Here is a 23,669-nt window from a genome sequence, read left to right as displayed (position 1 = left end):
ACCACCTTCTGTGTGAATATTCTTGCCACATCTTTTCCTTCTCACTTTATATGATCAGTTCTTGATTCCCCAGTCTGGGGAAAAAATGGGTCTGGCTAATTAAAATTGTCACAAGAGTTTGACCTTATCAGCAACAACTCACGATGTAACTTGAAATATCAAGTAAATCTAGCCTTAAACACTAGCATCAGTGACGGTGACATTTTTACAGGATTGTTGTAAAAACCCATCCAATTCGGGTGTCACTGTAGCCCAGCAGTTAGTGTAACGCTATTACAGCGCCAGTGAACCAGGGTCAGTTCCCACTGCAGTCTGTAAGTTCGCATATTCTTCCTGTGACTGCGTGATTTTCCTCCGGGTGATCCGGTTTCCTCCCACATTCCAAAGATGTATAGGTTGGGGTTAGTAAGTTTAGGGCATGCTATGTTACCAGAAGTGTATCAGCATATGCGGGCAGCGCCAGGACAATCCTCAGACTGTGTTGGTGATTGACGCACAATGACCCATTTCACTGTATGTTTCGATGTACGTGTGACAAGCAAAGCTAATTGTTAACTTTAAATTCACGACTGATGTTGAAGAGAGGATATCAGCCTTCCTCACCCCCTCTGGACTGGACGTGACTTCAGATTCTTGTCAATATCATTGTCCCCGAGATTGCCCCGCTGAGCTGATCGTCAAGTCACCCGGCCCTGGGGAGACAAAATGGGCCACGCATGCAGAGTGATCACACTGGAGTATGGCAGTAAAAGGCTTTGAAAAGAAACCTGGTTAGCAGCTGACTTGAATCTGTCTGTCAGACAGTGAAGAACACATTTACGGCATTTGGTATCGAAGGAAGTCAAGATTACAAATGAGAAGGCAACGGGATAGAATTACAGTCGTGTGTTATTAGACCGAACCCACACAAGGAGCTGTAATGATGTAAGACAGGATTTCCCAGTGTGGGTCAAGAATTTGAATCAGAATCAGGTTTATTATCACTGATTTATAATGTGAAAATTATTGTTTTGCGGCAGCAGGACAGTGCAGTAAATAATTTTACTACATGTTACATGGTGCAAACGAGTGTGGAATTACCGAATTACAGCGTGTGTTATTAGACCGAACCCACACAAGGAGCTGTACTGATGTAAGACAGGATTTCCCAGTGTGGGTCAAGAATTTGAAGATCCTTCCTCACCCAGCGATGAGGTCCTTTGGAGCTTCTGTTGGTGTTTCTGTAGCTCTGGGATTTTACAGGATGGGGTTGCTTTCCCCCTGCCCAACCCTCCTCCTTTTGCAGCCGGGCTGGGGACTATCCATGGTGGCTACCTCAGACCTTTCTGTGCATAAGTTTACCTCAGATGTGGGCTGCACTAGAGAGCGTTTGGTCGACTGCTAAAGCTACCAGAGAAATGAAAGCCGGGCAGCATCACTAATTATCATTAACAGGTCAAAGAAAACAAGAAACCTGTAGTGTGGGTCTTAAATGCCAAGACATTGAACCCGGAGACTATGTGGTGGTGCGGACATTTAAAAGAAAGAACTGTTTGGAACCTCAATTTGAAGGACCATTTCAGGTTTTGCTGGTCACTAACACAGCCATGAAGGTAAGAGACAAACCGTCATGGATTCACAGCTCTCACTGTAAGACGGTGCCTAACCACGGCAGTTGGATTAGATCGTGTCCTTTCCCCACCACGAACTCTCAAACTGCTGGGTGTGTACGGCTGTCCCGGCTCATGTAGAAATGGATGTGTCCTTCACTGAAACAGAGATGAACTGTGACTTTAATTGGTCCGAGCCCTCAGCCCAGGGTATTTCTGATACAATGACGATGGGACTCAGAAACATAGACCCTTCATCCCCTTATCGGATGGCCAGAATGTCACTGGGGATGGGGATGAAAATTTGGAAATAACCAGTGTTTCAGAGGACGGTATATACATCTGTAAGACAATAACCCCAGGGTAAAAAGGACTTAGTGTTACATAGAAACACAGAAAACCTACAGCACAATACAAGCCCTTCGGCCCACAAAGCTGTGCCAAACATGTCCTTACCTGAGAACTACCGAGGCTTACCCACAGCCCTCGATTTTTCTCAGCTCCATGTATCCATCCAGGAGTCTCTTGTCCCTGGGGAATGTAACACTTGCCTCGGGAGCCGGTAAAGCAGCACAGGAACTGACTAACATGACATCAGCACTGGAAAAGTTAGTAAATTAAACTGCATATGCTCTCGATCCAAGCCAATAAGCAATATCTAATTGTCTGCAGAATTGGTGCTGGTCCATACAGTGGCATTGCAAATCCATACAGCTTTGGACTTTGTTTTATCCGAGAAAGGAACCATGTGTGCCCAGATTGGACAAGAATGTTGCACTTACATATGAGATGAATCAGGACAACAGAACTCACTTCACAGATCACATCCTAGAGGCCACCAGGAAGATTAAGGGAATAGGAACCCAATTCCACAATGATAATCCCACAGGAAGCGTGTGGCCATTTTCTTTCCCACCCTCTCCATCTTCCCGACCCCACACACTCCTCCCCAGCTCCCTCCCTTTATTCCAGTCTCCACTTTCCTCGCCGACCAGATTCCATCATCTTTGTCTCTCCCACCTCTCACCTCCCAGCTTCTGACACATTTCCACACTCCACCCCTCCCTCATCCGGATCAGCTGTCAGCTTTTACTCCCCCTTCCTTCCACCTTTCTGTACCGATCTTTGGCACTTTGTGTGTTACCACCGGCGCCTGTCCCGTTCCCTAAGATTCACCCTGAACTCCCTCTCCCAGTCAGCCCCACCACCACTTGTCCCAGTTACCCGGTCAGTCCCGGTGGACTTTAGCACCCGGGGGAGCCGGGGAGCTCAGGACCCGCCGCCCGCGGCTGCTGCTGAATCCGCAGTGTTTCTCTTCCGTTGACGGATGCGGTGAACGAGTTAAAATTAATGGATCGATAATTCTCACATCGTGTTTATTTCACTCTCCGCACATTTATATTTACACTGACTTACTGCTGACGTCGGTCCCGGGACCCGACCCGTTTACAGAGCTGGAAAGGAACCGGAGCAGATTCTCAGCCACTCGTTTACATCCCAAGTCTCCAAGAAAGGATAAAGTTTCCCCGTGAATTTATTCCCAGTGAAAATGTAGAGATGGGACTTGGTCTCCGCGTTGTAAAATGAAACTGTCCCGGACTCGTAACTGAGATAAACTCCCACCCTCCCGGGGATGGGACCGGCAGGGAGACGGGACTGAGGGGAGGTGAAAACCTTCATCTCGTCATCAAACCGCCCGATGATCCAGAATCCGGTCTCCGGACTCCGTCTGACCCATCCCTTCCTCTTCACAGACTCTGCGACGACTCCCAGACCCCACTCCCGATTCCCCGTCACCTCCACCTCCCAGTAATGTCTCCCCGATGTGAATCCCTCCGATCCCAGCACACAAAGCCGGTTTGTGAACCTCTTCCCGGTGTCAGGGAGATTCCTCCAGGTCCCGGTCCGTCTCACACTCTTCCGATCCTCAGACACCTCGAGCAGCGGATGCGCCGTTTCCACATCCAGGGTGACAGAGACTGGGGGGAGAAGCAGAGAATTAGAGAGTCCCCGGGGATCGGGGAAGACCCGGGCAGCGCGGTCCCGGGACCGGGGGAGAGGCCGCTGGGCCTCAGGCATAGTCGGGTGGCCGACAGGACCCTTTCCCGGGGTTTTACAGCGGATGGACAACCAGCATCTTCCCGAAGTTTTGCCACCGGGAAGGAGAGCTGAGTTTTCCCGATCAACACACTTGAATTCTGGAGGATCTCAGCGGGTCAAGCAGCATGTTTGGAGGAAGTTGCAGACAGTCGATGTTTCAGGCCGAAAGCCAGCAACAAGAATAGAAAGAAAGAGGAGGTAGCTGGTGTAAACGGGTGTGAGGAAGGCTGCAGCAACAACTGGATCCAGATGAGGACGGGGAGAGTGAAAACTGGAGGCAATTAAAGAGGTGGTCAGGGAGGCTGTTCGGCCGAATTCATTCATCCTGACCAACTTGCTTTAATGAGCTTGTCCCACTTGCCCGTGTGTACCCATTATTCCTTTAAACTTCCTCTGGCAGCCGCCTCAGCTCCAGGGAAAGTCCCAGCCTCTCCTTGTAAACCAAACCCTCCAGTCTTGGTAATGTCCCTGTAAATCTGTTTTATTCCCTCTCAGTTCAATGACAGCATTCCTTTTGGAAGGTAACCAGAACTGTACACATTGCTCCAAATGTGGCCTTCCCAATGTCTTGCACACACATAACATGACGACCCAGCTCCAGCACTCAGTATTCTGACTGATGAAGGCAATCACCTCCGGTCTCCCTGTTCTACAACATTCTCCAGGGACCCACTGATTCCTGTGTAAATCCTGTCCTGGTCTTATTTCCCAAAACCCACATCTCTCTGAATTAAAATCCATCTGCCATTCACTGGCCAACTGGCCCAGCTGATGAAGATAGAACACAGAAAACCTACAGTACACTACAGGCCCTGCAGCCCACAAAGCTGTGCCGAACATGTCTTGATCTTAGAAATTACCTAGGCTTACCCATAGCCCTCTATTTTTCTAAGCTCCATGTAGCCATCCAGGAGTCTCTTAAAAGACCCTATCATTTCTGCCTCCACCACCGTCGCCGGCAGCCCATTCCACACACTCACCACTCTCTGCACAAAAAACTTACCCCTGAGATTGCCTCTGTACCTATTTCCAAGCACCTTAAAACCATGCCCTCTCGTGCTAGCCATTTCAGCCCTGGGAAAAAGCCACTGACTATCCACACGATCAATGCCTTTCATTATCTTGTACACCTCTGTCAGGTCACCTCTCATCCTCCGTCGCTGTAAGGAGAAAAGGCAGAGTTCACTCAACCTATTCTCGTAAGGAACGCTCCCCAATCCAGGCAACATCCTTGTAAATCTCCTCTGTACCGTTTCTATGGTTTCCACATCCTTCCTGTAGTGAGGCGACCAGATTGAGCACAGTACTCCAAGTGGGGTCTGACCAGCGTTCTATATAGCTGCAACATTACATCTTGGCTCATAAACTCAGTCCCACGGTTGATGAAGGCCAATGCACTCTATGCCTTCTTAACCACAGAGTCAACCTGCACAGCAGCTTTGAGTGTCCTATGGACTCCAATGGACCCCGGGATCCCTCTGATCCTCCACACTGCCAAGAGTCTTACCATTAATACTTTATTCTGTCATCATATTTGACCCACCAAATGAACCACCTTGGATTCCTCCTCACTTTCTCAATAAGCCCTGCATGGGGTATCTTATCAAATGCCTTGCTAAAATCCATTTCCACTACATCTACTGCTCTATCTTCATCAATGTGATTAGTCATATCCTCAAAAAGTTCAATCAGGCTCATAAGGATGACCTGTCTTTGTCAAAGCCATGCTGACTATTCCTAATCATATTATGCCTCTCTAAATGTTCATAAATCCTGCCTCTCAGCATCTTTTCCTTCAACTTACCAACCACTGAAATAAGACTCACTGGTCTATAATTTCCTGGGCTACCTCTACTCCTTTTCTTGAATAAGGGAACAACATCCACAACCTTCCAATCCCTCCTGGGGATTTATCGACCTTTCTGCATTTTAGGACCTGCAGTACATTCGCTTTTGTAATGTGGTAGAAAATGAGGCTGATCATCTTCTGTCACACAGGAGAATTGAGGGCCCTGTGAATTTAAATGTACTGAATGACTGAGACCACACAGCCCTCCGGTGCAGAAAATTCCGAAAATAAACGTCCTTCGTATCATATCCCAGCCATTCCTGCTCTGCCGTCATCCCCGCCAGTGTTCTTCTCCAATGAATTCTGGCCAACTCCTTTCTCATGCCTCTGTAATTCCCTTTACTCCACTGTAATACTGATACATCTGACTTCTGCTTCTCCTTCTCAAATCTCCAGTGTGAATTCGATCATATTATGATCACTTTCCCCCAAGGGTTCTTCTACCTTAAGCTCTCTAATCAATTCCAGTTCATTTCACCCATTTGAGAATAGCAGATCCCCTGGTGGGCTCAACCACAAGCTGCTCTAAAAAGCCTTTTCTGAGGCTTTGTAGAAATTCCCTCCCTTCGAATCCCACACCAACCTGATTTTCCCAATTTACCCACATCTTGAAATCCCCTTGTATCATTGCCCTTTTGGCATGCACCTTCTATCTCCTGTTGTAGCTTGCAGACCACGTACTACTGTTTGGGGTCTGTATACAACTCCCATTGGGGTCTTTTTACCCTTCCCGTTCCAAAGCTCTGTCCATAATTATTCACCACCTTCTGATCTGATGTCCCCTCCTTCTAATGATTTGATTTCACATTTTACTACCAAGAGAGCCACGCAGCCCCCTCTGCATTCCTGCCTGTCCTTTTGATTCAATGTGCATCCTTGGACATTAAGGTCACAGATATAACCTTCTTTCAGCCATGATCAGTGAAGCCTACAGCATGATACTTGCTAATCTGTAACTGTGCTACAAGTTCATCTACCTTATTCCGTACACTGTGCACATTCAAATATAACACCTTGAGTCCTGTATTCAACCTTTTAGATTTTGTCCACCTTTTAATATACAACTCACCCTGTTAACTGCAGCTTACCCCTATCATCAGCCTCTCCTTGCCAGGAGTCTCACTGCACACTGCCTCTGTTTGTAAACCAACTACCTCATCCTCAGTACGATCTCTCCGGTTCCCATCCCCCTGTCAAATTAGTTTAATATGCCATCCTCCAGGCATATGGCACCACTACTGTGACAAATGAGGAGACAAAGATGACTGCCAATGCACAGAAATCTCTTCACTCACTTCCCATAGTAACCTGTGGTATAGACTGTGGTCTTATCCATCCTAAAACTTTACTAAACAACCAGCACATCCTCCTTCTGACTGTCGACGTTCCAGCGTATCAACCTGTTTTGTGCTGTTCTCTGAAACGTCATTGTCTCTCTCTCAGCAAAGTCTTCATTAAAGACCTTTCCAACCTCCTCTGACTCCAGGCATGTTTCCACTTCTGTCCCTGATCAGTCCTACCTCAGTCTATTCATCCTTCTGTTCTTCACGTATGTGTACAATGTCTTGAGGTTTTCCTTAATCCTACTCATCAAGGCCCTCTCGTGTCTCCTAGCTCTCCTCAGTCCAGTTTTCAGCGCCTTCCTGGCTACCTTGTAACTCTCCAGACCCCATCTGAACTTTTCTTCCCAAAACTGAAAGTAAATTTCCTGCTTCCTCTTGACCTGATGTTCTGCACGTCTTGTCAACCATGGTTTCTTCACCCTCCCACCCTTTCACTGTCTCCATGGGACAAACCTGTCCATGAACCCATGCAAGTGCTCCCTAAACAAACACCATATCTACATTGTCCATTTCCCGATGTAGCACCATTCCCAGTTGACAATCCCAAGTTCCCACCTAATAACATCGTAACTCACCATCCTCCAGTTACATTGGCTGCTCAAATCCCTGTCTGAAGCTATGGGAAAAGTGAGGGAGTTGTGGTCACCGTCTCCAAAAAGCCCACCCACTGAGTGATCTGTCACCTGCCCTCGTTCATTGCCCAGTGCAATTGATTGTGAGTGATTTTATATTTCCTTATATTGTCTGGGATTTCCCATCTGTGAAAGGGCTGGATGTGACTGAGTTTGTCGACTGTTTTCAGGAAACTTTCCTTAATCAATATATAGAGGTTGCAAGTAAAGAGTGAGTGATAGGGAAAGAGACAAGGCAGGCGATAGAAGTGTGTGGAGGCGAACACTTTTGATCAAGCGATCATAATTCCATTAGTTGCAAGATAATTATGGAGGATGGTTCTTGTCCTATGCTCTTTAGTTCTAGTCTCACTGAACCTCAATGAAAATGTCTGCGTGCATTTATCCTATCTATACCCTTCATAATTGTGTACACTTTTCTCAAATTGCCCCTCATTCTCCTCCACTCAGTGGAATAAAGTCCTAACCTATTTAACCCTGCCCGATAACTCAGGTCGGTCCTCAAGCCCAGTCAACATCCGTGCAAGCTTTCTCTGGACTCGTTTTCAATCATATTGATCTTTCCTGTAGGTGGGTGACCAGAACTGCAGATAATACTCTAGACTTGGCCTCACCAATGTTTTCGACATTACATTGCAACTCCTGCTCTCAATTTATGATTTATGAAGGCCAATGTGCCAAAACTCTCTTTACAACCTGTGACACAACTTTCAAGGAATTAAGGATCTGTATTCCTAGATCCTTCTGTTCCTCAGTGTCCGACCCCTCACCCTGCAATTCCTACCCTAGTTTGTCCTTCCAAAGTGCAACACCTCACACTTGTCTGCATGAAATTTCATCTGTCATTTTTCAGCCCATGGTTCCAGTTGGTCCATCCTGCTGAAAGCTTTGATAGCCTTCCTCCCTGTCCATCAGACCCACAATCTTGGTGTCATCTGAAAATTTGCTGTTGCAGTTTTTATATTATCATCCAGATCGGTGATACAGAAGACAAACAATAATGTACCTTTCACCAATCCCGGCAGCACTCCACTAGTCACAGGGCAGCAGTCAGACAGGCAATCATAGAACATAGAATAGTACAGCACATTACAGGCCCTTCGGCCCACAATGTTGTGCCGACCCTCAAACCCTGCCTCCCATATAACCTCCCCTCCTTAAATTCCTCCATATACCTGTCTAGTAGTCTCTTAAACTTCACGAGTGTATCTGCCTCCACCACTGACTCAGGCAGTGCATTCCACACACCAACCACTCTCTGAGTAAAAAACCTTCCTCTAATATCCCCCTTGAACTCCCTACCCCTTACCTTAAAGCCATGTCCTCTTGTATTGAGCAGTGGTACACTGGGGAAGAGGTGCTGTCTATCCACTCTATCTATTCCTCTTATTATCTTGTACACCTCTATCATGTCTCCTCTCATCCTCCTTCTCTCCAAAGAGTAAAGCCCTAGCTCCCTTAATCTCTGATCATAATGCATACTCTCCAAACCAGGCAGCATCCTGGTAAATCTCCTCTGTACCCTTTCCAATGCTTCCACATCCTTCCTATAGTGAGGCGACCAGAACTGGACACAGTACTCCAAGTGTGGCCTAACCAGAGTTTTATAGAGCTGCATCATTACATCGCGACTCTTAAACTCTATAGAAACATAGAAACATAGAAAATAGGTGCAGGAGTAGGCCATTCGGCCCTTCGAGCCTGCACCGCCATTTATTATGATCATGGCTGATCATCCAACTCAGAACACCGCCCCAGCCTTCCCTCCATACCCCCTGACCCCTGTAGCCACAAGGGCCATATCTAACTTCCTCTTAAATATAGCCAATGAACTGGCCTCAACTGTTTCCTGTGGCAGAGAATTCCACAGATTCACCACTCTCTGTGTGAAGAAGTTTTTCCTAATCTCGGTCCTAAAAGGCTTCCCCTCTATCCTCAAACTGTGAACCCTCGTTCTGGACTTCCCCAACATCGGGAACAATCTTCCTGCATCTAGCCTGTCCAATCCCCTTAGGATCTTATACGTTTCAATCAGATCCCCCCTCAATCTTCTAAATTCCAACGAGTACAAGCCCAGTTCATCCAGTCTTTCTTCATATGAAAGTCCTGCCATCCCAGGAATCAATCTGGTGAACCTTCTCTGTACTCCCTCTATGGCAAGGATGTCTTTCCTCAGATTAGGGGACCAAGACTGCACACAATACTCCAGGTGTGGTCTCACCAAGGCCTTGTACAACTGCAGTAGTACCTCCCCACTCCTGTACTCAAATCCTCTCGCTATAAATGCCAGCATACCATTCGTCTTTTTCACCGCCTGCTGTACCTGCATGCCCACTTTCAATGACTGGTGTATAATGACACCTAGGTCTCGTTGCACCTCCCCTTTTCCTAATCGGCCACCATTCAGATAATAATCTGTTTTCCTATTTTTGCCACCAAAGTGGATAACTTCACATTTATCCACATTAAATTGCATCTGCCATGAATTTGCCCACTCACCCAACCTATCCAAGTCACCCTGCATCCTCTTAGCATCCTCCTCACAGCTAACACTGCCACCCAGCTTCGTGTCATCCGCAAACTTGGAGATGCTGCATTTAATTCCCTCATCCAAGTCATTAATATATATTGTAAACAACTGGGGTCCCAGCACTGAGCCTTGCGGTACCCCACTAGTCACCGCCTGCCATTCTGAAAAGATCCCGTTTATTCCCACTCTTTGCTATCCCTCGACTTATGAAAGCTAACACCCCATAAGTTTTCTTAACTACCCTCTCTCCCTGTGAGGCAACTTTCAGGGATCCGTGGACAAGTACCCCAAGACCCCTCTGCTCCTCCACACTACCAAGTATCCTGCCATTTACTTTGTACTCTGCCTTGGAGTTTGTCCTTCCAAAGTGTACCACCTCACACTTCTCTGGGTTGAACTCCATCTGCCACTTCTCAGCCCACTTCTCCATCCTATCAATGTCTCTCTGCAATCTTCAACAATCCTCTACACTATCTACAACACCACCAACCTTTGTGTCATCTGCAAACTTGCCAACCCACCCTTCGACCCTCATATCCAGGTCGTTAATAAAAATCACGAAAAGTAGAGGTCTCAGAACTGATCCTTGTGGGACACCACTAGTCACAATCCTCCAATCTGAATGTACTCCCTCCACCACCACCCTCTGCCTTCTGCAGGCAAGCCAATTCTGAATCCACCTGGCCAAACTTCCCTGGATCCCATGCCTTCTGACTTTCTGAATAAGCCTACCGTGTGGAACCTTGTCAAATGCCTTACTAAAATCCACATAGATCACATCCACTGCACTACCCTCATCTGTATGCTTGGTCACCTCCTCAAAGAACTCTATCAGGCTCATTAGACATGATCTGCCCTTCACAAAGCCATGCTGACTGTCTCTGATCAGGCCATGGTTCTCTAAATGCCCAGAGATCCTATCTCAAGAATCTTTTCCAACAGCTTTCCCACCACAGACATAAGGCTCACTGGTCTATAACTACCCGGACTATCCCTACTATCTTTTTTGAACAAGGGGACAACATTCACCTCCCTCCAATTCTCCGGTACCATTCCTGTGGACAACGAGAACATAAATATCCTAGCCAGAGGCTCAGCAATCTCTTCCCTCGCCTCATGGAGCAGCCTGGGGAATATTCCGTCAGGCCCTGGGGACTTATCCATCCTAATGTATTTTAACAACTCCAACACCTCCTCTCCCTTAATATCAACATGCTCCAGAACATCAACCTCACTCATATTGTCCTCACCATCATCAAGTTCCCTCTCATTGGTGAATACCGAAGAGAAGTATTCATTGAGGACCTCGTTCACTTCCACAGCCTTCAGGCACATCTTCCCACCTTTATCTCTAATCTGTCCTACCTTCACTCCTGTCAGCCTTTTGTTCTTCACATAATTGAAGAATGCCTTGGGGTTTTCCTTTACCCTACTCACCAAGGCCTTCTCATGCCCCCTTCTTGCTCTTCTCAGCCCCTTCTTAAGCTCCTTTCTTGCTTCCCTATATTCCTCAATAGATCCATCTGATCCATGGTTCCTAAACCTCATGTATGCTGCCTTCTTCCACCTGACCAGATTTTCCACCTCACTTGTCACCCATAGTTCCTTCACCCTACCAATCATTTACTACCTCTCACTGGCTTCTCCCGTGAAGCAAATATGAAATCCAATTTGCTACCTCATCCTCAATGGCAAGTGACTGAACCTTCCTGAATAAACTCCCAAGCGGCATCTTGTCAAAGGCCTTGTTAAAGTCCATGTAGACAACATCCACCGTCTTCCCTTCAACAACCTTACTGGTAACTTCCTGGAAAGACTCTGTAAGATTGATTAGACATGAGCAATCACAGACAAAGTTGTGCAGACTACCCCTAATCAGTCATTGTCCACCGAAATACTGAAATTTCCTGTCCCTTAGGTTAACTTACCCACTACCCATGGCAGAGTCGGCTGCCTATAATTTCCTGGCGTATTCTTCGCGCCTTTCTTTAGTGATGAAACAATATTAACTCTCCTTCAATCCTCCGGTACCTCCCTTGTGGCTAAGGATGCTTTAAGTACCTCTGTTAGGGTCCCTGCAATTTCTGCACTAACATCCCACATGGTCTGAAGGGGGACTTTGTCAAGTGCTGGGTGTTTATTCACCCTAATTCAGCAACCATTTCCTCCTCTGTCAGCTCCATATGGTCCATGATCTCCCTGCTGTTATGCCTCACTTCTCGAGACTCTGTCCATCTCCTGAGTAAATACAGATGTAAAAAATCCATTTAAGATTTCCTTCCATCTCTTTAGGCTCCATGCACGGATGCCACGCTGATCTTCAAGTGGGTCAGTTTTGTCCTGTGCTATTCTTTTGTTCTTCACATATCTGTAGAAGTCCTTGGGATTCTTTTTCACCCTGTCTGCTGGAGCAACTTCACGGCTTATTTTAGCCTCCTGATTTCCTCTCAAGTGTTTGCTTGCATCTCTGATACTCAAGTACCTCATTTGTTCCGTGCTGTCTGATCCTTCTTCCTCTTCTGAACCAGAGCCTAATTTGCCCACAAAAAACAAGAATTCTGTCCCGAGATCCACTGATGGTAAATGATTGTCACTGCAGAATTCAGCCAAATCCATGTTAAAGTTTGGACCTGCTGATGGAAACTTGCTGACAGAATTTGGGAGGAAATAGTCGCTCACTTATTTACACAACTTCCTGAAAATATGGATGGTGAAGGTTGGAGATCCTGCTGTAGATCACTGGCAAAAGAGGCTTTGCTGTCTGATGAGCCAGGACCCCTGGGCTTAACCAAGTCCACTATCATCTTGTCTGGGAGTGGACGGTGATGCAGTAATTCCCTCCCAGTGCAGGGAAAGTTTACCAATGCCACCACCAATGGGAGAAATTCTCAAAGAGAATGAGCTGTAGAATTGGCACGAGCTATTGCTGCCACAGGGAGAGTGGATCCTGTCGGATTCAAACAGAATGTTGGTGGAGGGTTTACTGACCCAAGTACACGAACTCCTGAACCAACTCCTATCCCTCGCTTTCTTCAACAGGAAATGACTGACCTTTGCCCTTCTCCTGGTGGGATGAGTTGTGCCCCACCATCTTGCCTTGATCTTCATTCCAGGGGAGAGGGGGAAGGATGGGGAAGGAGGGAGGGGAATGTGGAAGAGTGAGGGGGTGTGGGGAGAGGGGAGGGGAAGAGAGGGGTGGGAGAGGGAGGGGGCTGGGAGCGAGTGGGAAAGGGGTGAGAGAGGAGTGTGGACACATACCTGACTGCACAAGGGGTTTCCATTGTCCTAAAAAAAAGGCAAACCACGATGGAAACATATGAATAAAAGTAACGTTATAAATAAAAAACTAAGACTTACTTTAATGACACACAAGAACACTGGCAATATATTAAACACATTTCATGTGTCTGTGTCGTTAGAGCAGTCAGTGATCGTGCTGACTCCAACATCTGTGACTGAGTTGCTCTTTGTGTCATTGGTGTTTTGTCCAGTGATAAACCAATGACACTGATCGGACCTTTCGGGACTGTCGGGCTGCAGATCACGGGTGCGGACACGGGGTGAGTGTGGGCTGGGATCAGCAACATCTGACCCTGTAATATTCCAGCCTGCATCAGAGTGGTGATTGATGTTCAGTGCAGAAATACAAACCCAGTTCAGGGAAGCTGCCACCATGTTCTCGAGGTTGGGGTGAAGAACCCAAAGCACAAGGGTTTGGAAAATTCCACCCAGTGCATTTCATTCACATGGCAAGGATTAGTTCACACAACAAACAATGGGTGGAGGAAATCAGTGAGCAGCATCTTGCGGGGTGGGAGGGAATGTTGGGGGAGTGAAGTGAAATGTCGACATATTTGGTCAAAAGCCTGCAACAATCTTTATGCAGGATTTCAACCCAAAACAACACACATCAAAGTTGCTGGTGAATGCAGCAGGCCAGGCTGTCCTGACGAAGGGTCTCGGCCCGAAACGTTGACTGTACCTCTTCCTAGAGATGCTGCCTGGCCTGCTGCGTTCACCAGCAACTTTGATGTGTGTTGCTTGAATTTCCAGCATCTGCAGATTTCCTCGTGTTTGTGTTTCAACCCAAAACATCCAGTCTTGATGTATTTTTTGCCCTAAATGTGAAAAATACATTCCCTCACCAACCATTATGCTAATGGTTTTAGCCCCGACAGATTCTGCTTAAGCTACCGTTCCCAGAGAAGATTGCTTGCTCCTATTCTTAGGTCTTTTGTATTTCATCCAGATTATTTCAAGGATCCTTGGTTGTAAAATACAGGGAATTAGTTTATTATTCTTAATTTATGAATCTCTAAACAAAGTAATGTCATGAGGGAGTTAAATGATTAATGCTAACAGAAGAAAAGGTTGATTTTATTAAATAAAACTTTTTCCTTACAGTTTATAAAAATATTTCAATATTGATATCTTACCAGATTCTATGATATATTTCTGAAGTTCCAGCTCTGAAAAGACAGACCAGTGGTATATTAGAACAACAAGTTTTCAGGACAATGATTTCACTTCAGATGCTGGAGATCTGAAAGAATGGGGAACACTCAGAGGGTCAGGCAAACTCATGGTTGACGGTCTCCCATCAGAGACAAAAAAAATGTTGAAGTGGTGAGGAAATACACCGTGAGTCAATGTTAGGGTCAAGGTCTAAATGACAACACATAAACCATTGCCAACAGTTGCTGTCAGAAAACATGAACATGGTGATCATGGTTTGAAATGGTTAAACTCAGTGTTGAATTTGAAATGCTGTGAGCTACCAGCTGTATATGGTGCTCACAGTGTGATCTCTTCTACATTTGTGAGACCCGATGTAGATTGGGGGATCATCTGGTCAGCCCCATCAAGCAGGATTTCCCAGTGGCCAGCCATTTTAATGCCAATCCCCTTTCCCATTCCAACATGCTGGTCTATGGCCTCCTCTCCTGGCACAATGAGGCCACTCTCATGTTGGAGGAGCAACACCTGATATCCCGTCTGGGTAGCTTCCTACCTAATGGCATCAATATCAATTTCTCCTCCCTCCCCCCTCTCTTTTTCCATTCCCCATTCTGACTCCCCAATTACCCCTTCTCTTCTCATACTCTGCCTATCACCTCCCTCTGATGCCCTCCCTCTTCTCTCTTTTTCCATACTCCATTCTGACCCTCCTCTTACTGCTTCTCCTACCCTGCCTATCAGCTCCCTCCTCCTTCCCGATCTCCCATGATCCACTCTCCTCTCCTACAAGATCCCTTCTCTTCAGCCCTTTACCTTTTCCATCTATCACCTCCTGCCTTCACACTTCAATTCCCTCCCTCATCCACCAATGTTTCCCTCACCTGCCTTCACCTAACAGCCTCTGGATTGTACTTCTTCCCCTCCACCCATCTTCTTACTGGCTTCCTCACCCTTCCTTTCCAATCAAGGGTCTTGCTCTGAGACGTTGACTTTCCACAGATGCTGAGTTCCTCCAGCATTTTTGTGCTTTCCTACTTAAAAGATGAAGTTCTGTTCTTCATCCTCTGTTAAGCCTTTGAGAACATTGTAGGACACTGTGAGTGGAGAACTTAGAGTGGGATAGGTTACACAATCAAAATACGTAGTTTTAAAATTTGGTTTGAGCTATGAAACAAAGGTATCGTACAAAGTGTACCTGGTTTCACCACTGCAGAGGAGCCTAAGTATCGGGAACCAAGTTACACGAAGTACAAGTGAATCAGTGACCAGCTGAACCTCCTGGCACTTCATCATGCAGACACAGGAGATGCAACATCGGGCAGTTTTCTTCCTTACTTCCCAGCTCTATGGCTACAAATATTCTTACCAGAGATAACGTTCACTGCTGGAATGTCAGAGCCTGCTGGGAAATGTGGATTTTACATGATTTCTCCAGCAAATGCTCTGGCTTTCATGGAAATTTCAGAGGGAAACTGGGAGATTTTCCACTGGATTTCCAGGCCAGTACTTCACAATATTGCAGAAACATACCTTTTATGCGTCTGTTTTGTTTCACATTCCAATAAATCACAGTGGAGTTAGCAGCAATTACAACACAAATGGTGAAGACCAGTGGCAGGACCCATTCAGGAACAGCAGGGAAGAGATCATCTGTAGAATAAAGATCAGTGAATGAGACAATGAAAAAATCTACAATGCACCCTAGCAGAATTAGTTCAGTAAAACTCCATGAGGTGGAAAGTCCACAACTGCCCAAGCAGCCTCCTCCTGTAACATAGAACATAGAATAGTACAGCACAGTACAGGCCCTTCAGCCCACAATGTTGTGCCGACCCTCAAACCCTGCCTCCCATATAAGCCCCCACCTTAAATTCCTCCATACACCCGTCTCGTAGTCTCTTAATCTTCACTAGTGTATCTACCTCCACCACTGACTCAGGCAGTGCATTCCAGGCACCAACCACTCTCTGAGTAAAAAACCTTCCTCTAATATCCCCCTTGAACTTCCCACCCCTTACCTTAAAGCCATGTCCTCTTGTATTGAGCAGTGGTGCCCTGGGGAAGAGGCGCTGGCTATCCACTCTATCTATTCCTCTTATTATCTTGTACACCTCTATCATGTCTCCTCTCATCCTCCTTCTCTCCAAAGAGTAAAGCCCTAGCTCCCTTAATCTCTGATCATAATGCATACTTTCTAAACCAGGCAGCATCCTGGTAAACGTAACATCAATAGGTGTTTACTGGAAGAACCAGAAATGGCTACAATGGAACATTATAATGGAGGCTCTGAGACTTCATCACTGTCACTGATGTTTAATTGTAGAGATATACAGCACAGAAACAGGTCCATCAGCCCAACTGGTCCATAATGACCAACATGCCCCATCCAAACTAGTCCCATTTGCCAGTGCTTAGCCCAGATCCTTCTCAACCTTCCTTGTCCGTGTGCCTGACAAATTGTCTCTTCAAAGTTTCAATGTTGTTTATTGTCATATGCACAAGTCCATGAAAGCAACAGGCCAGAAGAGAAACATACTTGGAGCACCATCACAGGCTATACAGTGTCACAGAGGTAGCATTCACAAGGAAAACAGAAATTATACGTAATTTTTACAAGAAAGAATGCAATCAGCTTGAAAAAGAAACAATCTCTGTTGTAGTGCAGAGTGATCAAGGTTGTCATCGTGTTGTTGTACTGAGGTAGTGATTAGAGTTTTGTGAGTTAGTTGATGAACTGAATAGTTGAAGGAAAGTAGCTATTCCTGAACCTGGTTGTGTGGGGACTTCAGGCTTCTGTAGCTTCTGCCTAATGGTCACTGCAAGGTGAGGGCATGGCTGAATGGTGAAAACCTTTGATGATGGATGTTGCCTTCTTGAGGCAGCACCTCCTGTAGATACTACTAATGGTGGGGAGGGATTTGCTCCTGATGTATTGGGCTGAGTCCACTTTTCCCTGCAGCTTCTTATATTTCCGGGCATTTGACTGTCACACCAGATCGTGATGCCATGAGCCAGGATACTGATTATTATAATTGTGCTCGACTCAACCACTTCCTCTGTCAGCTCATTCCATATACCAACTTCAGTAGAAAAATGGTTGTCATTAAATCTCTTTCCCCCTCACCTTAAAACTATGCTCTCTACAACAGAACAGTAAGTGGAGAGGTTGCAGAGACAGATGCTGGTAAGACCTGACAAAGTTTGGAATCTAAAGGCTGAGCATGGGAGCAACTGGTGTTCTGAGCTGCACATGTTTCAATGCAAGAAGTATTGTAGAAAGGTAGATAATAGTGCTGAAGATGAGGTGGCTGGTTTACAAACAGAGGCAATGTGAAGTGAGCAGAGGCTGTTGATAGGGCAAAATTGCAGTCAACAAGGGAGTTGCAATGTAAATGGTGGGCAAAATCAAAAAGGGTGAACACAGGACTGACGGTGTTGTATTTGAATGTGTGCAGTATACAGAATAAGGTAGATGAACTTGTAGCACAGTTACAGATTGACAGGTATGATGTTGTAGGCATCATTGAATTGTAGGTGGGATCATTAACATTAAGGCATCCAGTAGTCTTGCGAGACCATGGGTCTGCGCCTGGAAAGTCTTCACTGTATGAAAGACCAGCAGTTGCCCATGCTGCAAATCTCCCCCCTCTACAACACCGATGTTGTCCAAGGGAAGGGCATTAGGACCCATACAGCTTGGCACCAGTGTTGTCGCAGAGCACTGTGTGATTAAGTGCCTTGCTTAAGGACACTACACGCTGCCTCGGCTGGGGCTCGAACTCACGACCTTCAGATTGCTAGTTGAATGCCTTAACCACTTGTCCACGTGCCCACACAATCTTTTCCCAGTTAAGGTGAGGGAGAAAAGATCCCAGTTGGGATCATAATGTCCCAGGATACATATTGTATCAAAAGGACAGGCAGGAAAGCAGAGGGAGCAGTAAAAAGTGATATCATTAGAAAGAGGTGACAAAGGGCCAGAAGGTGTTGAATCATTGTGGATAGAGCTAAGGAACTGCTAGGATAAAAAGACCCTGATGGGAGTTGCATACAGACTCCCAAGTAGTAGTAAGGATGTGGCCTACAAATTATAATGTGAGATAGAAAATGCTTGCCACAAGGGTAATATTACAATAGCCATGGGGGATTTCAATATGCAGGTAGATTGGGAAAATCAGGCTGGGGCAGGGGGAATTTCCAGAATGCCAACAAGATGGCTTTTCAGAGCAGCTCGTCGAGCCCAATAGAGGATCAGCTATTCTGGATTGGGTGTTGTGCAATGAACCAGAATTGATTAAAGAGCATAAAGTAAAAGGACCCTTAGGGGAGTGCGATCATAATATGATAACATTCACCCTGAAATTTGAGAAGGAGAAGCTAAAGTCAGATGTATCAGTATTACAGTGGAGTAAAGGGAATTACAAAGGCATGAGAAAGGAGGTGGCCGGAATTGACTGAAAAGAACACTGGCAGGGATGACAGCAGAGCAGCAATGCCTGGAGTTTCTGGAAGCAATCCAGAAGGCATAGGATATATGCGATCCCAAAGAGGAGAAATTTTCTAAAGGAACGATGACACAACCGTGGCTAACAAAAGAAGTCAAGGCCAACATAAAAGCCAAAGAGAGGACATATAATAGAGCAAAAAATAGTGGGAAGTTGTAGAATTGAAAACCTTTAAAAACCAACTAAAAAGTAATTAAGAAGGTAAAGATGGGATATGAAAGTAATATTATTAGCCGATAATATTAAAGAGGATACCAAAAGTTTCTTCAGATATGTAGAGTGTAAAACAGAGGTGAAAGTGGATATTGAACCACTCGAGAATGATGCTGGAGAGCTAGTAATAGAGGACAACAAAATGGCAGATGAACTGAAGGAGTATATTGCATCAGTCTTCATTATGCAAGACACTAGCAGCATGGTGGAAGTTCTGGGTGTCAGGGGTCATGAAGTGTGTGAAGCTCCATAACAGGAGAGAATGTTCATGGGACTGAAGGTAGATAAGTCACTGGACCAGACAGTGTACACCCGGAGTGCTGAAAGAGATGGCTGAAGAGATCATGGCAGCATTAATAATGATATTTCAACAATCACTAGATTCTACAATGGGTGCAGAAGACCGGAAAATTGTAAATGTTACTCCACTCTTCAAGAAAGGAAATTATAGGCCAGTTAGTCCGACCTCAGTGGTTGGGAAGATGTTGGAGTTGGTTTTTAAGGATGAGGTCTCAGGGTACTTGGAAGCATATGATAAAATAGTCTGTAGTCAGCATGGTTTTCTCAAGGGAAAATCTTGCCTGCAAATCTGTTGGAATTCTTTAAAGAAATATCAAGCAGGATAAATAAAGGAGAGTTAGTTGATGTTGTGTACTTGGAGTTTCAAAGTAAATAAGTAAGAATATCAGTCTGGTCCACGGGTTGAGATTCTAAATTGGAGAAAGGCCAATTTTCATGTCATCAGAAATGATCTGGCAAACGTGGATTGGGACTGGCTGTTTTCTGGCAGAAGTGTACTTTGAAAGTTGAGGCTTTCAAAGCCAAATTTTAATAGTGCAAAGCCTGTACTTGTCTGTCAGAATAAAAGGTAAAGATAATAGGTGTCGCGAACCTTCGATTTCAAAAGATACTGAGGCTCGGGTTAAGAGAGAAAAGGAGTTGTACAGCAGGGATAAGCAGGTAGGAACATATGAGGTGCTGATGGATTACACAAAAAGCAAGAGAACACTTAAGAAAGAAATCAGGAAGGTTAAAAGAAGGCATGACATTGCTCCAGCAGACAACATGAAGGAGAATCTTTAGAGATTCTACAGATATGTTGTTTAAGAGGACCACTAGGGACAAAATTGGTCTTCTGTTAGATCAGAATGATAGGTTAACCATGTGTGGAATCAAAACAGATGGGAGGGATCTTAAATTACTTCTTTGAATCTCTATTTACTCAGGAGACAGATGCAGAGTCTTTATAAGTAAGGCAATACAGCATCAACTTCATGGATCCTGTACAGATTACAGAGGAGGAGGTATTTGCTGCCCTGATGCAAATCAGGGTGGTTAAATCCCCAGGGTCCAGCAAGGTGTTCCCTCAGACCCTACAGGAGGTGTGCAGAAATTGCTGGGGCCCCAGCAGAGGTATTTAAAATATCCTTCGCAACAGGAGCGGTACCAGAGGATTGTAGTATAGACAACGTTGTTACGTTGTTTAAAACAGGCTCTGAACATAAACCAGGGAAATTATAGGCTGGTGAGTCTGACATTAGTTGTGGGACAGTTATTGGAAGGTATTGAAAGGAATCAGATATATAAGTACAGTGCCTCTAAAAAGTATTCACTACCCGCCCCCGCCCCTTGGAAGTTTTCAGATTTTACTGTTTTACAGCATTGAATCACAGGTGACCTAATTCCGCAATTTTTGAAACTGATTAACAGAAAAAGACTCTTTTGTGTCAGTGTGAAAATGATCTAAGTTTATTACAACTATAAAACAGAGAATAACTGATTGCATAAGTATTCATCCCCATTCATATGACACACCAAATCATCACTGGTGCAGCAAAATGGTTTTTAGAAGTCACATAATTAGTTAAACAGAGATCTGTTTTTGGAGACCTGTGTACAGTCAAGGTGTTTCAAATGACTGCAGTACAAATACACCTGTATCTGGAAGGACCAACTATTGGTGGAATCAGTATCCTGGCAAACTCAACATTCGGTAGGTTTCAATGAGATCCCCATGCATTCTTCTAAATTCCAGTGAGTACAGACCCAAAGCTGTCAAACACTCCTCATATGTTAACCACTTCATTCCTGTACACATCCTCTTCTTGGCTCTTTCCAATGACATCACATTCTTTCTGCGATATGGGGCCCAAAACTGTGGCCTGACCAGTGTCTTATAAAGGCTAGGTATTATCTCCCTGCTTTGATATTCTACTCCCCTTGAAATAAATACCAACATTGCTTTTGCCTTCTTTACCACAGGCTCAATCTGTAAATGACCTTCTGGGAGTCTTGCACGAGAACTCCCAAGTCCCTCTGCACTTCTGATGTTTGAACCTTCTCCCCATTTAGATAATGGTCCACACTACTGTTCCTTTTACCAAAATGCACTATCATTCACCTCACAATACTGTATTCCATCTGCCATTTTTTGCCCATTCTTCCAATTTGTCCAAGTCCTGGTGCAACCGCAAAACTTCCTCAGTACTACCTACCCCTCCACCCACAAACTTTGCCACAAAGCCATCAATTCCATTATCTAAATCACTGACAAACAATGAAAAGCATCGGTCCCAATTCTGACCCCTGAGGAACACTACTCGTCACCGGCAGTCAACCAGAAAAAGCCCCCTTTATTCCCACTCGCTGCCTCCTGCCTGTCAGCCATTCCTCTATCCATGCCAGTATCTTTCCTGTAACACTATAGGATTTTATCTTGTTAAGCAGCCTCATGTGTGGCACCTTATCAAATTGCTTCTGAAAATCCAAATAAATGACATCCACTGTCTCTCCATTGTCCACCCTGCTTCTTCCTCAAAGAACTCTAACAGATTTGTCAGGCAAGATTTCTCTTCACAGAAACCATGCTGACTCTGACTTATTATATCATAAGTCTCCGAGTACCTTGAAACCGCATCCTTAACAACAGACTCCAATACTTTCACAACCACTGAGGTTAGGCTAACTGTCCTATAATTTCCTTTCTTTTGCTTTCCTCCCTTCTTAAAGAGTGAAGTCATTTGAAATTTTCTAGTCCTCCGGGACTAAGTCAGAATCAAGTGATCCTTGAAATGTCATGACAAATGCATCTGATATCTCTTCAGCAACCTCTCTCAGGAATCTGTCTTATGCACCTTTGAGCCTGCCCGGCACGTTTTCTGTTGTAAATGCAATGGCTCTCACTCCTGCTCCCTGACACTCACACATGTCTGGCAAAATGCTGGTGTCTTCCACAGTGAAGACAGATGCAAAGCACCCATTAAGTTCATCTGCCATTTTTTTTTTGTCCCCCATTACTACCTCAACAGCTTCCTTTTTCAGTGGTCCATTATCAACTCTCACTTCCCTTTTACTCTTTATATAACTGAAAAAAATATCCTTTGGTATTCTGCTTTATATTACTGGCTAGTCTGCTTTCATATTTCATCTTTTCCTTTTAGCTTTTTTAGTTGCCTTTTTGTTGGATTTTAAATCATCCAACTTCCCACTCACTTTTGCTACCACTTATGCACTTTCTTTGGCATATCTGCAGTCCTTAACTTCCTTTGTCATCTACAGTTGCTTAACCCTGCCATTTGAGAACTTTTTCCTCTGTGGGACATATCTATCCTGCACTCTGTGAACTATTCCCAGAAACTTCAGCCATCTCTGCTCCGCTGTCATCCCCTAAAGTCTTCCACATAAATCCCCATAAGATGACATCCCAGGGTCATCCCTGCCAATATCCTCCTCCAATCCACCTGGGCAAGCTCCTTCCTCATCCACCTGCAATTCCCTCTATTCCATTGTGATACAGATACATGTGAGTTATGCTTCTCCCTCTCAAATTGCATTGTGAATTCAATCCTATTGTCATCACTGCCTCCTAAGGGTTCCTTTATGTTAATATCTGAAATAAGATCTGGGTTATTACACAATACCCAATCTCAGATAACCTTTCCCCCAGTAGGCTCAAGCACAAGCTGCTTTACAAAGCCATCTAAGAAACATAGAAAACCTACAGCACAATACAGGCCCTTTGGCCCACAAAGCTGTGCCAAACATGTCCTCACCTTAGAGCTACCTATTTTTCTAAGCTCCATGTAGCCATCTAGGAGTCTCTTAAAAGACCCGATCTTTTCCACCATCGGCAGCCCATTCCATGCACTCACCACTCTCTGCATTAAAAACCTACCCCTGACATTTCCTCTACCTGCTTCCAAGCAGCTTAAAACTATGCCCTCTGGTGCTTGCCATTTCAGCCCTGGGAAAAAGCTTCTGACTATCCACACGATCAATGCCTCTCGTTATCTTGTACACCTCTATCAACTCACCTCTCATTCTCTGTTGCTTCAGGGAGAAAAGGCTGAGTTCACTCAACCTATTCTCATCAGGAATGCTCTCCAATCCAGGCAACATCCTTGTAAATCTCCCCTGCATCCTTCCTATAGTTCCCACATCCTTCCTATAG

The 23,669-nt window shown here is 45.2% G+C and overlaps 1 protein-coding gene across 1 annotated transcript in view; it reads right to left on the bottom strand.

Annotated features, from left to right (window-relative positions):
• Positions 1-2,946: 2,946 nt before the first annotated feature.
• Positions 2,947-23,669, bottom strand: part of LOC140198254 (butyrophilin subfamily 3 member A3-like) — a 98,256-nt gene continuing 77,533 nt past the window's right edge. The window contains exons 5-8 of the mRNA XM_072259311.1: positions 16,032-16,151; positions 14,480-14,512; positions 13,302-13,328; positions 2,947-3,568 (exon numbers count right to left, since the gene is read on the bottom strand). Coding sequence (XP_072115412.1) covers positions 3,036-3,568; positions 13,302-13,328; positions 14,480-14,512; positions 16,032-16,151 — 713 coding nt within the window. The 3' untranslated portion in view covers positions 2,947-3,035. The remainder of the gene's footprint in view (positions 3,569-13,301; positions 13,329-14,479; positions 14,513-16,031; positions 16,152-23,669) is intronic.

This window comes from Mobula birostris, chromosome 5 (assembly GCF_030028105.1).
Source record: "Mobula birostris isolate sMobBir1 chromosome 5, sMobBir1.hap1, whole genome shotgun sequence".
NCBI lineage: Eukaryota > Metazoa > Chordata > Chondrichthyes > Myliobatiformes > Myliobatidae > Mobula > Mobula birostris.
The sequence above is the reverse complement of the archived record's forward strand: the minus strand, read 5'-3'. Positions and strand labels throughout refer to the sequence as shown.